We start from the raw sequence: 14,582 nt of genomic DNA on the forward strand, positions 1-14,582 counted from the left end.
TTGCACCAAATAAATTCATCAATCACCATAGCATCTTGGCGATCTTATTACATATTAACCCGTGAACGTGGGTTTGATCTCACTTATGCTGAATTTTTTTTATTTAAGAATTACAGTACTTAAATAACAGTAAGAAGATAATAAATAGGAGAATGTTAACTTGTGCCCTTAACAGTGGCGTCTACACCACATGTACCACATGTGCTATGGCCTAAGGCCCCATAAAAAATAGGGGCCTCTAAAAAAAAATTATAGGATAGTAGTATTAATAAATGAGAGGTATAAAATTAGGGATTATAGCCTTTTAAATGAGAGATTGTGTTGTCCCGATATTTGAGATTATCTTTATTCTAAAACGAGAGATTTATTAGTTACTGCCTCCGGTCCTATATATAAGAAAAATTTTGCTTTTTAGGTTCATTGTAAAATGAATGTATCTAGACTATATTTAGATACATTCATTTTACAATGAACCTAAAAAACAAAATTTTTCTTATATATAAGATCGAATGGAGTACAAAATATCCTAAAAGATATTTTTCTATTGTGAATAATTTTTTTAGACGGTAATTGTTATACTATAGTTTTATCAAATGGATAAAACTATAGTATAATAGCGATTGTCCTATTTATCAAACATTTTTTATAGTAGTGAAAAAATGATTATTTTTTAGTGTTATCGATGTTATTTGTAATTTAAATCGATGATAATTCTTTTGATTTTTTCTTTTATTAGGGCCTATTTTTAATAATGCACTAGGTCTCCAAAAAGTTGGAGACGCCCCTGGCCCTTAAGGCACAAGTTAACATGCTGTCAAAAAAGTCAAGATGAGAGTAAATAAGAGTAATCCAACGGGGAGGGTTGTTGCAAAGGGTGCAGAAATAAACAAATTAGAATAACAGGTGTAGTTATTAACAATTGAGGGGCTGCAGTAGCCCACCCTGGACATAAGGTAGATCCGCCCCCGAGCTTGCTCACCTTTGAATCTACTTCCCAAAAGCCATTCACATAATCTATAAAAATATATTAAATTAAAATATAGTTTTGGTGTAGCCTATTTTCTTTATGTTTTTTTTTTTGGCAGGTTTTCTTTATGATTTTATCCTTTTTAAAATTTAATATAATTCTCAACTTCCAAAAATAGATGAATCAATCTTGATAGATATGATTATGGAGTATGAGAAGGATTAAAATACTAGTTCATCCAAATTGGACTACAATCGTCAGGACTCAGAATTGTGAGAGTTTATTATATGGCTGAGATAACCTCCTAAATTCTACACAAAATCTTTTATGTTCTAGAAATATTTTACAAAAATGTATTTGGTACAACTTCCCAATTTTTACACAATACTTATTAGTCTAGTACTTGGTATATACTCTTTGCTTACAATTTTTTATTTTTTTTTATCTTCAGAAAAAATCATAAATATCACTTCAAACTCACACAAATTTATTTTAGAGTATTTATTTTTGGAATTTAAAAATTCTAGTTGTGTTTATTTATTTTTGAAAACATGATCCAGTTTAGAATTTTGACCTATTGAGTGGTGCTAGACTTTTTACGGAAAACATGTCGTACGATATATTCTGAAGATATTTATATTTATTTGGTAACAAAGAAGGAAAGTCAGATTCTTTATTAGCTATATTTGGGAAGAAACCCTCTTTCCTTTCTTGAAAATTCAGCCACACACAGTCACACACAATTCTAATCAGGTTTTCTCTTTCTCCTTCCTTTCATTTTCTTTCTCTTTTTGTATCTTCCTCACCTCTCAATCAATTTCATCATGTTTTCTTTCTATTATTGGCAACAAGTTTATTTAATATTCATTTACTTATTTATTAATTTTCACTTAGAACTTGAGTTCATTCAACAAAATCTTAACCAACCAAAACCCAAAAAGATAATTCCTTTTAGTTTATTATTGTTCATGTTTTCTCTTACAAAATTTTCTTTATTATTAAAGGCCATATTTTTTTTGAATCGGCTAAATCTTATTAATTAACAAATATTCTAAACAAAAAGTATAAGTGATTGTCAGATCAAATAAATAAAGACGTACAAGATGATGAAAACACCTTAATGACCAGATCTGAAACTAGGGTTTTGGTGACTTCATGTTGGTTAGTAAATAAACAAAAACCCCCCAAAAAATATACATAACATATACATCTGATTTTCTTAATTATTACATGTTTTATGTGTATATTTTATTTACTATAAAAATCATAATTTTTTTTTTAAATGTAAAGGAAGATTAATCTTAATGGCAAGGCAAAAGATAAAGATAAAGAAAATAGATAATGCAACAGCAAGACAAGTGACATTTTCAAAGAGAAGAAGAGGGATTTTCAAGAAAGCTGAAGAGCTTTCAGTGTTGTGTGATGCTGAAGTTGGTCTTGTGATTTTCTCAACAACTGGAAAACTCTATGAATATGCCAGCTCTAGGTACGTACAGTATTTACTTTGTAATTACTATTTTGTACTTTTTTTTTCACTTCTTTCGAGTTTTTGTATTTGTTTGCTGAATGGTAAGGGAAAAACGGCCCCTACCAACCAAGTACTTTCTTTCAAGTTTGAATTTATGTGTGTTCATGTCATCATATTTATGTTTCATATCTAATTTAGAGGAGGAAACAAAGATTAAAAAAGACAAAAATATAGTGCTCATAAGTATCATTTTTTTTAATACTCCCTCCGTGATATTTTATTCCTTCCGTAATATTTTATAAGTAAATTTTACATTTATTAATTCATTGCATTATCAATATATTTAGACTATAATAAAATTCTGATATATTAATTATGCAATAAATTTAGAAAGATTAAATTTGTTTATAAAATGTCACAAATAGAGTATAATGCTAAACAATTAATTTTAATATTGTTAGGTTGAATAATTTTATTCAATTTAAATTCTAAATTTTATGATTTGTGATTTTTAATGGTATTTGTCATTTTGTGTGCAAATAAAAAACAAAGACAAAATTGTTTTTTTTTTTATTTTTTTAAATTATTATGATATTGGTATGAATTTTTTTATAGTAATCAAGAAGTAGTTATTTTTAAAGAATACTGTTATATAGTACGACATAAATTGCACGAGAAGGGCAAGAATGTATAGGTGTCATGCTTTAGGTACATCAAAGTATATTATCTCCTTCAATAGCAGAAATCAGACGGTGTGTTGGTATTAAATATACGGCTCAGATCATTTCACATATTTCGTTAGTTGATTTTTCATAACAATAAGCCTTATTGATTTTTTAAAGGACAAAGATGTACTAGTTATTAGGATTAGCTAGGTAGCAATTTAGTGTACGTTTTACTTTTTCTTAAATTGATAACTATAAGATACATGTGAAAATTTCATGTTATCCAACTTAATAATTTGACACATCATCACTTTCATGAGTATTTTGTGTCATATTTAAAAGTTAGTAAATAATTTCAATAAATTGGTAATAAATTCTATTTAAATATGAATATAATAAGGAATAAACAAACTTTCTTATCGTAAAACAAAAGGAACAAAATTTTTTTAAAAAAAAACTTTAGTTTTACAAAAATATATATAAAGATCTAATCTTTTGTGTAATTTTTGCGGGGCCTATGTTTTTACTCTTATTATCGAAGTTTTCAATTTTTTACTATTTTTTTAGACCTATATTTATAATTATATATTAATACGAGAACATAATCTTTTGTGTGATTTCTGGGGACCTATGTGTTTTTTTTTGGTACATGGGGACTTATGTGTTTTACTCATATTAATAAGCTTGCCCGTTATTTTATAACATCTGCGGAACCTATATTTAAACTCATACATTAATATGGATATTTTTTTGTTTGTGTGGTTTCTACGGGGCTTATACTTTTAATTAAGTTGTTTGTAACAAAAATAAAATAAAAATTAAGTTGCCTATTTTTTTTACTATTTTACTGGTTATACTCATATTTAATACAATGACCTAATTATTTTGATGATTGATGCGAGACCTATATTTTCACCTATATTTTCACTAACATATTAATACGATTGCCTATTTTTTAATAATTTTTACGGGACTATATTTATACTCATATATACTCATATATTAATACCTGGACATAAGTTTTTTCGTGTTTTTCAACACCTATAATTTTACTAATATATTAATAAGGTAGCCCTTTTTTTTCTTCATAATTTCTACATTATCTATATTTATATTCCTATATTAATACGGAGACCTAAAGTTTTTTTGTGATGGTTTTACCATTGTTCTTTTTCTATTTTTTTTGCCAAATATTATATCCTTCCTATTTTTTTATCTGTTAATCTACTTTCCAATAACTTTCAACTTACCAAGTGAGGAGCGGCAACGCCGCGACTCCCGTGCGGACGCACGAGTGTCCTGCACTACAAGAAATATTCCATATACCAACGGACACCTTTAGCCACAGTAGTTCTAGCCGTAGGTGTAGGTGTCTCTTATCCGTGGGTATAGGTCTGGAAATTTTTTTTCACATTTCCCGCTGTGAATTTGGTGAATATTGAACGCGCGGGGTTATTGCCCTCCTTAATTTTTTGCTTATTTTGATTTTGATTTCCGAAAATAATAAGAAAAAAAACTCAAAAGATCTCAAACCCTAACATCATCACATTCTCTTTCCCATCGCTTAATCCTTCGGTCTCCCACTGAGTCGACCGCCGCTCTCTCCCACTGAGTCGACCGCCGCTCTCTTTCCCATCTCTTTCCCGCCGCTCTTTCCCATCGCTTTCTTCGCGAGGTAAGTTCTCCTCAATTGTGTTTAGCTTTAATTTCAATTGTGTTTTCCTCAAATCTCATATAAAATCCCCAATTGATTTTGTCGCTCCTTACATCTGTCATTAGCTTTAATTTGAATTGTGTGTTCTTCCTCAAATCCCATATAAAAACCCTAATTGACTTTGTTGTTCCTTAAATTTGTGGTTAGCTTTAGTTTCAATTGTTCCCCAATGCACCGATCTAGAATATGAAATGGTTTAACTAGTCTTTTAGAGTTATTGATCTTCTCATCAATCTCACAAATTTATATAATTGGTTGTGTTGTATATGTTTTAATTTTACAGGAGGCTTACTCTCCCATCCAAATCAGCTCATGGTAATGCTAAGATGAAAAGCACTGATGGATTCTTTTGAAGACATAAAATAACCATGTTCAAGTGTAGATTCAAGTCATCATTCAACAAGGTTGAAAAACTCAAAAGTGAATTCAAAAGAGGCAAGTCTTACTTACTGTAGAACTATGGGTTCTGTTAATAAATTCATTTTATATAAAAGAGACTTGCTAACTTTACTTAAAACGTCTAAGTTAGTATTATTGCCACTTAAACTTGTTTACTCTTTAAGTCTCATTTAATTTAACTTCCTCTTTATCCATTGATTGCAGGATGTCCATGACTGAATCACACATGGAAGCTACTGGTGCTGTAATGAACATTACTTATTGTCACTTCCTTCTTGCAATACATGTATGTTCAAGGTGATAAGTTGAATATTTTACCAATGACATAACTCTTTTGTTTACAGTACCTAATTCTATATGCTATATAATATTTCAGTTCATTTGTTTGTAACATATTATACCTAAGACATCTAGTCACTCATTCTTGCTTTTTAATTTACAAGAACATGCAGGGTATTAGTCTCAGAGTAAACACTGCAAATAACAAGCATAAAAATGTTAGGTATAATTCCACTTACATGTCATTGAGGATTCTGTGATGTCTTTGAAAAATAGAATTGTATCCTTTTATTGTCAATAGGTTCCATCTATTAGGATATATTATATTTTACCCTTTGAGTTCATATTCAATATTATGGAAATATTTATCAAGTTCAGTTTGTAACTTGTATTCTTTTTTTAAAATATGTTTCAGGGGGTTCTAGTTCCTCTAACCAAACAAATTCTCAAAGTATAGACAACACTAAAGAAGATGGAAGAGTGGAAGATTAAAGCTAATTTGATTTTGACATAGTAATTTGAAAATTTAATTGACATGATATCTTGTAACTTTTGTTTTGAGATTGTTCTGACTTTGTTGTATATTTTTAAATACATTATGATCCTCTTTAGGTTGACATTTTGACCTATTTTGCTTGTAAGATTTGTTTTTTCAATATAATTGAAGTTTTTTATTTGTTTTGTTTCATAATTATAGTGGTGTATACAAAAAATATAGTCGGTCGTGTATATTTAATACTATTAAGAAAAATAGGGCAAAAATATATTTGTTGAGTAAAAATATGAAGAAAAAAATAAAAAATAAAAATCCAAAACTTTACCAACGGACAACACCGTGGGTATAGCAAATTCAATAGGTGTCATTGGCCGTGGGTATTGGTCCATGATTTTTTCCAACTACTGAAACTGCCGTAGCTATAGGCTATTGCAACGGAAAATTCCGTGGGTACAGCGAAGTAAAGTCCACGGAACAAAACGCCCGTTGGTGTAGGTTTTTTGGCCTATACCAACGGTTTTGTGATCTTTAGCTACGGGCATTTGCCGTCACTAAATGTCAAATTTCTTGTAGTGCTGCTAGTTATTATACAGACAAAGCAACCAGTTATAACTAAAATTGGATACAAATAAATAAATAAAACAAATTATTGGAGTGGTGTGGATTGAACTAAAATTTCCTCGAATTGTATACAAATTTTTCAAGATGATTAACTAAATAAATGGGCAAAATCAATATCTTATGTTAAGCCTTTTAATATATATATAATATGTCACACTAGCTAGGTTCTTCCCTTTGTCAAAGTTTACTAATATGATGAAATGGTGTGTAAGGGTTATTTGGACACTTTTTCGCAATATGTTTATTTCTATTTTAACTTTTTTTTTTTACCACTAATTGTATCCGGTTCATTAGACCGGCTTATTTGGTTTAAGAGTCAGTTTTGGTGTCAAATGGTTTTAGCCCTCAACAATTATAGCTGTCGAGATCGAACCATAGTCCTCCCTACCAAATCAAGCATGAAACACTACTAAACCAATTAACGATTTGATACATATGCTACCTTTTCCTCATTTCCTCACCCTTAATTATTATTTTGGTTTGATATAGTATGAAGGACATAATTGCAAGGTATAATCAGCACTCCCAACAATTGAACAAATTGGACGAACCTTTGCAACTGCAGGTAAAATGCCAAAACCAAGGTCTAATATATTATTATTATTTTAAAACTATATATTAATTATTTAGTTAATCATGATCACCTTGTACTTCTCAATAAATTTTTTGACTAATCTAAACTAACTTAGGGTCATCTAATATATATTGGGTCCAACAATTTTGATAAATTTTAATAAAATTTTATTTTGGTTCTCTAATGGTTGATTTTCAGGTAGAGACAAGCGTGTCAGCTGAATTGCATAAGGAAGTTGCTGATAAAACCCAACAACTAAGGTTTCTTAATTTTCTTGAAATATGAAATTAAGAAATGCCAGTGTTTGTGCATAAAATTCTGTATTTGTATGTTTTCACTAGGGGAATGAAAGGTGAAGATTTTGAAGGGTTAAATTTAGATGGGCTGCAACAATTGGAGAAAAAACTTGAAACAGGACTCAAGCGTGTGATTCAGATGAAGGTATGCGTTATCTATTAGTTATGTTATTTGAACATTTAAATATTAATAATGTATATGATATTGTATATTTCAATATTTGTCTCTATTTTTCTTTTTTAATTATCTTCTACGTACACTTTACACATATTTTAAAAATACATAAAAAATTACACTTCACACAAGTTGACGTACAACAAATTTTTGTTATACAAACATCATTTCCCTTAATTATAATGATCGTTTGATTAAATTGAAAAAGTCCCTTGGTTGTGCCAATGCAATTCATTTAATTTAACTTTTTGGTAATTATTGCTATATATATTATATAATGCAAAATTTCTTCCTTTATCTATAGGAAAAGAGGGTTATGAATGAGATTGGCACACTTCAGATGAAGGTTTGTTAATAGTTTAAATTTTATAGAGCTCCGAATATGTGAAAAAGTTAAATCAATAAAAATTAATAGACAAAATTCATCAATTTTTGTTGTTCCAACTTTTTCTAATATATAAATCAGAGAAAATGTTATTTAATGTTATCCTGTTGATTTATCTATAGTATAGTTAAATGCAGTGTCTTATTTTAAAAATAAATAATAATTAATCAAAATAATCAGTATTCATCATCATTTTTTTTTACAAATCATCATCATCATCATTTTTTTAAAACAACATAATTGATTTAAAAAAATAAAAGAATAGTGCTCCCACCCATTCAAAGGATCCACACACAGAAAAAAATAAAAATATCGACATCAAAGTTTAAAACTCACCAATCTATGAATAGAAATTCTAGGGGCACACCTAAAATTTTATCTACTACACCAATTGACCCATATGGTTTAGTTATAGTTGAATGCAGTGTCTTACTTTTGAAAAAAAAAAAATTCAATATAATATAATTTAAAAATAAAAGAATACAATGGATGCTCCAAAGGAACCCCTATAAGGCCTCTCTAAATATGAACCGGTTTGTTTCCAGGCCTTTACCAAAAATTTTAAAACTAAAAAGGCAGAACTAACAAACTCCCAATTCATCAACTATCATAACAACGGAAATAAAAAAAGATTTATTCTACTTATATAAACATATATACAAATCATATTATCTACTTAAATATGAGATTCTTAACACACCTCTCATACTTAGGACAAGACAACTGAAATTTGACCCAAGTAGCTCGATACAGCAAACCTAATAGCAGCAGGTGATCTGATGGATATTGGATAGATTATACCATTTTAATCTTACAAAATTCGTTTGTAAGATGAAAATTATCCTACTTATAAACATATGTTTAAGCTATATATCTCATCCAATATGAGACTCTTAACAAAGACATCACATCTACCCGTATTTCAAACATATAGAAATGTGAAAATAATGAGTTATAGCATCACCTTTTCTTTTAAGTCATAGATCCGTAGAATAATATGTTGGTTCATGAAGGGGCAACCCGAGATATCATCCACATTGGACTTAAGAGCAACCATATAAGTGAATTGGACATCACATCTTTACCCAAAACCTTAAGGCTGTATTAGGTTTAAGGATTCTTAATTCTCACTTATAAAGTTCTCAACCTTAAGTTTTCCGAGCAATGTAGAACTTAACTCACTTCACACCACCACAACAATTTCCCACTCACGTGTGAGTCATCAATTCATTATGTTCCCCCTCAAGCGGGCCATACTTAATAGGACATGTTGTCTGACCACCTTTGTCAGGAAGACCTTCGATACAAGGAGTCAGTCAGTAGAATCCTTTGTCGAAGATACCATTGTTGAGTCGTGAAGGGGCTGCATGAGGGATCATATCATCATACACATTGGACTTAAGAGCATAATACAAGTGAGTTGACCACTACATGTTTACCCTAAACCTTAAGGCATTAATTAGGTTTGCGAGTCTCTCACTTACAAAGTTCTCCACCTCCACTTTTCCAAACAATTTGAAACTTAACTTACCTTGCACTTACTACAATATAATACCACTTCGGTCTCTAATATTACTATATAAAAAACAATTGGTAAAAGAAATTTAATGTATAATACCACTTTGTCCATAGTTTTAATGACTTGAGTTGAGACAAAAAATTCTCTGTTTTTAGTTTTGCATTCACATGACACTTCTGAATTCTGAACTCGGGATTTTGCTATCTTAATTTTCCTTGCAATCTTTAACCATATTCCAAATAGGGTGTCAAGTTAGAAGAGGAGAACAAGCATTTAAAGCAAAAGGTATGAGAAATAATCATTTCACTGTTTTCTTTTAATTTTTATATGATATTTGCTTCTTTTATTTGATTTTGACTTTATATATTATGCTAACAAAAGTGCTTTCTCCCAGATGGCTATGTTTTTTAAGGGAAAAAGTCCTATCTTGGGGGACTTGGATAATACCATGCAGGAAAATGTTGTTTCATCAGAGTCCATGAATAATGCATGCAGCTGCAATAGTGGACCTTCTCTTGAACACGATTCTTCTGACACATCTCTTAAGTTAGGGTAAGTAACTGTAACATTCAAGAACCAGGATCAGAACATTCACTCAAAAATACTCATAATTTGACATGTATTACTCTCTTTGATCTCATATATAAATAATAAAAACCTAATTTATATTAATTCTTAAAAACATGCAGTTATTCTCATTTAATATTCTCGAGTAACAGTAAGTCCCGTGAGCTTAGTTCGGTTGGCAGAAACATTGCATTATATATATAGAGGATCGAGTTTGAACTCCGGTCATCCTACTTATTCACATTAAGGGTGAATTTATAGCCACTAAATTATTTGACAAAAAAATAAAAAATATTAACATTAAATATTATTGATGCATCAAATAAGTTTTGTTTATATACACCATTAATAAATGAAATATGACATATTTTTGTAGGAACATTGCATTATATATATATAGGGGCTGGAGTTCAAATTTTGGTCATCCCACTTATCTACCTTTACTTTAAGGGTGGAATTTCTAGCCACCAGACAATTTTAAAAAACTGACATTTTTTGGTTGATTATATTTGAGATTGGAAGAAGTAGGTAAAAATTTGCAATATATTTAGTTATTTTGTGTTAAAAATTCTTTTGGTCTTTTCAGGTTGCCGTTTCCCTAATTTGCAATATATTTAGTTATAATAATGGAGCAATGAGGGGTTTTAACTTCTTGTAAGTGAAATTTTTCTATGTTTTTCTAAAATCATGACTATGTCTGATTTTGTAATGGCCATTGACCAGCCATGTTGAAATTGTCTTTACACCCAGGTGGAAGCAATAACTTCTTATATGTGAAGAAGAAATTAACTTTCTACGTAAGTCAAATCAAATATAGGTTTGTTGTACCCAAAAAAAGCATATAATTTATTGTATATGTATGTGTAAGGAAACAGGTTTCCTATCGTTATAATAGGACGTTGTAATCAATTGTGATCATTCGATCTAAAATTAACGACTAAAATTGTTTTAATATAAAAGACACAGTTTTTAATCTTATTCGTCCAATTTAATATCAATGATTCAGATTGAAAACTGCATGTAACTGCACAAGAAATAGATTGTATGTTACACGTAGGAATTTAGTAGCTTAATTAATATTGATGTCCTTGACATGGGATGGGACATAGTAGTTATTGTGGCCTCTACGTACTATTTTTCTTGCATATTGTTTCTACAAATTAAAATGAATTTTTCACTGTATTTTATCTTCACTCACTTTCTAAATTTTTTTCAGATCGTTCACCCAAAAAGTTTAACTATATATTCAGTTTTCATATGCGCTATTGAAAATAAAATTGTACATCAATATTTTCAATAGTCTATATCATACCAATTGGATTTTTTAAAACTTGGACTCAAATTTAAGTGGGTATGAGTGAAAAATTCAACTATCAATAATAAAGGATCTATTTATTACGAATAAAAAAAGATAAAGGACTAAAGTATTACAAAAAAATATGATAAATGACCAAAATATTATAAAAAAATAAAGGATCAAAATATTATAAAAAAATAAGATAAATGATTTGCAGTTTAATTTTGGCTCATATTTGTTACATTAAGCAGCTATCATTCTTAGTTCATTTTTATTTCATATGTGTGCATAATTATTGCATTATATACCTAAAGAATATTTCACATTTCAATACCATATTAAATAAAAACTAAAAAAGATCATATTGACTTCGAAGGATTTGATATTTTAAAAGACATGATAAAACCCGTATCTATTATTTGAGAGCTTTTGAACAAAGTTTCTTGTACACGTGTCAGTCTCTAGGTCATTCTGCTTCTATATTGTTTTGGTCATAAATGAATTAAATGATTTATATGTTTTTCTATTTTATTTTTTTTGCACTATTCCTCACTGGTTTTTCAAGTTTGACCCAAGCCATAATTATAATAATTGCCATTAAAAATTACAAAAGGAATTGTTTCTGAAGTACTGTATATAGCAGACAATTATATAGTCATTATTTTTGTTGACCGAAAATCATAAATTTACTCTAATAATTATTAATTATTTCTATATTTTATTTTTTTTATTTTATTATTATAAAACGGTGAACACTCCGGTACACGTATTATGTGGACGTGTACCGGTACACCGTTGAGGTGTATAATTTTAATTGATCCACATGAATGATAATTTAACATGTCATTTCAATATACTTATTTAGATATAAGTTTTCTAAATTACTCTTTTAATTTACAAATATTCCAAATTACACCCATGAAAATTATTGTAATTTTAAAATCTTAAAACATGTTACAGTAAATTACTCTCCTGAAACATTTCTCTCAAAAGAAATATTTCTTTCTCTTTCGTGTGTCTCTCAACACGGCGTCGTCCCGTACCCTCAATTTCGTGTGTTTCTCTTAAAACATGTTACAGTAAATTGTTCCCGTACCTTCAATTTTGGCCCCATCCCGGCGGCGGCAGCGCCTCTCTCCACGGCGTCGCTTGATTTATGGACCTCTAATGTGAAATATAATTATGGATTCATGATCAGTGTGAAAAATGAAACGAAATGGTATATTCGTTTGTGATTTTTTAGGCCAATTTGACTTTTTCTGAAAAGCTCCATTGAGCTTCCATGGTGGTGTTCATCATGGTTTCTTCTTGAGGTAGAAGAAGATAGAGGTTGAAGACGATGACGTGTCAGTACGTCATTGGCTTCCTCTTTAGTTTATAACACAGCCGTTTGGTCATTTTTAAAAGGAATTGAAGACCCGGATCTGTTTTGGCTTTTTAAAAATCATAACCATCCGATAGATCTGAAGGTCCTGATCTGAGCGCTGCACCACACATCATAGAGCTTCAACACTTTGAATCTGTTTTTTTGTTTGGACGTGAAGGAGACTGGGCTTGGGCAGTTGGGTCTGGTCCTTCTGTTTTGCTATATGTTAACCCTCATTCTCTGCTTGCACCCTCTGCGGGTTTTGAGTTTTAATTGCTTAAATTGCTTAATCGATTAAGTGTCCGTTTGACCTTCCTTATTTCTTACTTCTCTACTTCTTTTAAGGAGAAGCAGGGTCAAACACAATTTTGATAAATTTATTAAAATAAGAAGTGTCTTTCTTTTTTTTTTATGAAAAAAACACAATATAAGTGGTTAAAAAAAAGAATTTATTTTCATAAAAAAAAAAGAATTTATGATAGTTATCTTTTTTAAGTTGTTATTATTATTATTATTATTATCTTTTTTTAAGTTTGTTATATTATTAGGATAATTATCTTTTAAATTTAGATGATCATGAATTTATGATAAGTTAGTTATTAATCTATTTTACCAAACAGATTTAATTTAAAAGTGATAATTAAGTTGAAAAAAATAATAAATACCAAACAACTTTAACTTTAAGTTTAAAGCTTTTATTTTCAACTTTATTATTAAAGTAACTTTAAAGGCTAAAATAAGGAGGGTCAAACGGGCACTAAGTGCTTATTCAAAGCCAGTACTTATCCAAATAAGTGCTTACTCACATAAGTGCTTATTTTTATAAGTGTTTACTAATATAAATGCTTATTTAATTAAGTACTTTTATCTCATGAATGCTTTTATTTAAGTACCTTTTTTAAGTTCTTTAACTTAATAAATAGAATGAAAAAGGGAAGGTCTGACGTATGACTTTTTCCCCCGGATGATTCGAGGCCCTGACGTATGGCTCGTGACTCGAATCATTCTCATTCTCAAAACACTTATTTGAACAACCATGATTGACAAAATTAATCGGTTTGACAAAAGCTTCAGTCCACGCATATTTCTTTGTTTCTGTTTGTTTTGTTTAAATCATTCGAAACTTAATAATAAATAGAATGAAAGAGGGAAGGTATGACGTATGGTTTTCTTTTCCCGGATGATTCGAGGCTCTGACGTATGGCTCGTGACTTGAATCATTCTCACTCTCGAACACAAAAAACGTTAAAATACTTCATCATCTGCTTCATCTTTCCTTTTGGTTTTCTTAAATCAAATAAAAGAACTTAATCGTTAAATGGAATAAAAAGGGATAGTCTGACGTATGACTTTCTTTCCCCGGATGATTAGAGGCCCTGACGTATGGCTCGTGACTCGGATTATCCTCATTCTCGGACGTTTTCATAAAAACTCCTAAAAGCAATCCAACACATTCAAACCTTTTCTCTGCTCACGGGCGCAGTAAAAGTAATAAAACTCTTTTCACAAACCGGGTGATATTTTTGTCTGTTCTCCATAACAGAAACCACGCTTAAGCCTCTGAAGTGCGAGCATACAAGCAACATTTAAATACGAGAATGTGACTTAGATGTCATTTGTCTAAAAGCAACCAACCCACAAACATACATTTTCTACATAGGAGCAAGATTCAACATCTTGTCGGGCATAATCATAAAAATCAAACTTTTTCCCCCACATCGCGATGAAGTAAGAAACAAACATTTAAGCAAATATTGAAAACACATTAAAGCAAACAAACAACTTCCCTCTAAA

General features: G+C 29.9%; 1 protein-coding gene and 1 long non-coding RNA gene across 7 annotated transcripts; both read left to right on the forward strand.

The window, feature by feature from the left end:
- Positions 1-1,570: 1,570 nt before the first annotated feature.
- LOC123920120 (MADS-box protein JOINTLESS-like) lies at positions 1,571-11,112 on the forward strand. Of its 4 annotated transcripts, XR_006813452.1 has the most exons (10): positions 1,580-1,720; positions 2,258-2,453; positions 7,099-7,174; positions 7,382-7,443; positions 7,525-7,624; positions 7,959-8,000; positions 9,802-9,843; positions 9,953-10,110; positions 10,712-10,779; positions 10,876-11,112. XR_006813452.1 is itself a non-coding variant. In XM_045972268.1 (9 exons), the coding sequence occupies exons 2-9, from the start codon at positions 2,272-2,274 to the stop codon at positions 10,725-10,727; spliced, it is 678 nt and encodes a 225-aa protein (XP_045828224.1). In that variant the 5' UTR covers positions 1,572-1,720; positions 2,262-2,271; the 3' UTR covers positions 10,728-11,112. The 4 variants fall into 4 exon arrangements, 2 of the variants coding, with proteins under 2 accessions (XP_045828224.1, XP_045828225.1); XR_006813453.1 differs by lacking the exon at positions 7,959-8,000 and having other exon boundaries at positions 1,571-1,720; XM_045972268.1 differs by having other exon boundaries at positions 1,572-1,720; positions 2,262-2,453; positions 10,712-11,112.
- LOC123920121 lies at positions 5,413-6,166 on the forward strand. Of its 3 annotated transcripts, none has more exons than XR_006813454.1 (3): positions 5,413-5,510; positions 5,657-5,715; positions 5,908-6,166. It is a non-coding gene; the product is annotated as an uncharacterized LOC123920121 (long non-coding RNA). The 3 variants fall into 3 exon arrangements; XR_006813456.1 differs by having other exon boundaries at positions 5,413-5,499; XR_006813455.1 differs by having other exon boundaries at positions 5,419-5,510; positions 5,666-5,715.
- Positions 11,113-14,582: the final 3,470 nt, after the last annotated feature.

Source organism: Trifolium pratense, linkage group LG4 (genome assembly GCF_020283565.1).
Source record: "Trifolium pratense cultivar HEN17-A07 linkage group LG4, ARS_RC_1.1, whole genome shotgun sequence".
Taxonomy (NCBI): Eukaryota; Viridiplantae; Streptophyta; class Magnoliopsida; order Fabales; family Fabaceae; genus Trifolium; species Trifolium pratense.

Excerpts from the sequence above, each read along its gene's own strand:
- LOC123920120 (XM_045972268.1), top strand. The coding sequence starts at position 2,272 with ATGGCAAGGCAAAAGATAAAGATAAAGAAAATAGATAATGCAACAGCA. Across the intron at positions 2,454-7,098 it reads TATGAATATGCCAGCTCTAG|TATGAAGGACATAATTGCAA; the intron begins GTACGTACAGTA and ends GGTTTGATATAG. Across the intron at positions 8,001-9,801 it reads TTGGCACACTTCAGATGAAG|GGTGTCAAGTTAGAAGAGGA; the intron begins GTTTGTTAATAG and ends TATTCCAAATAG.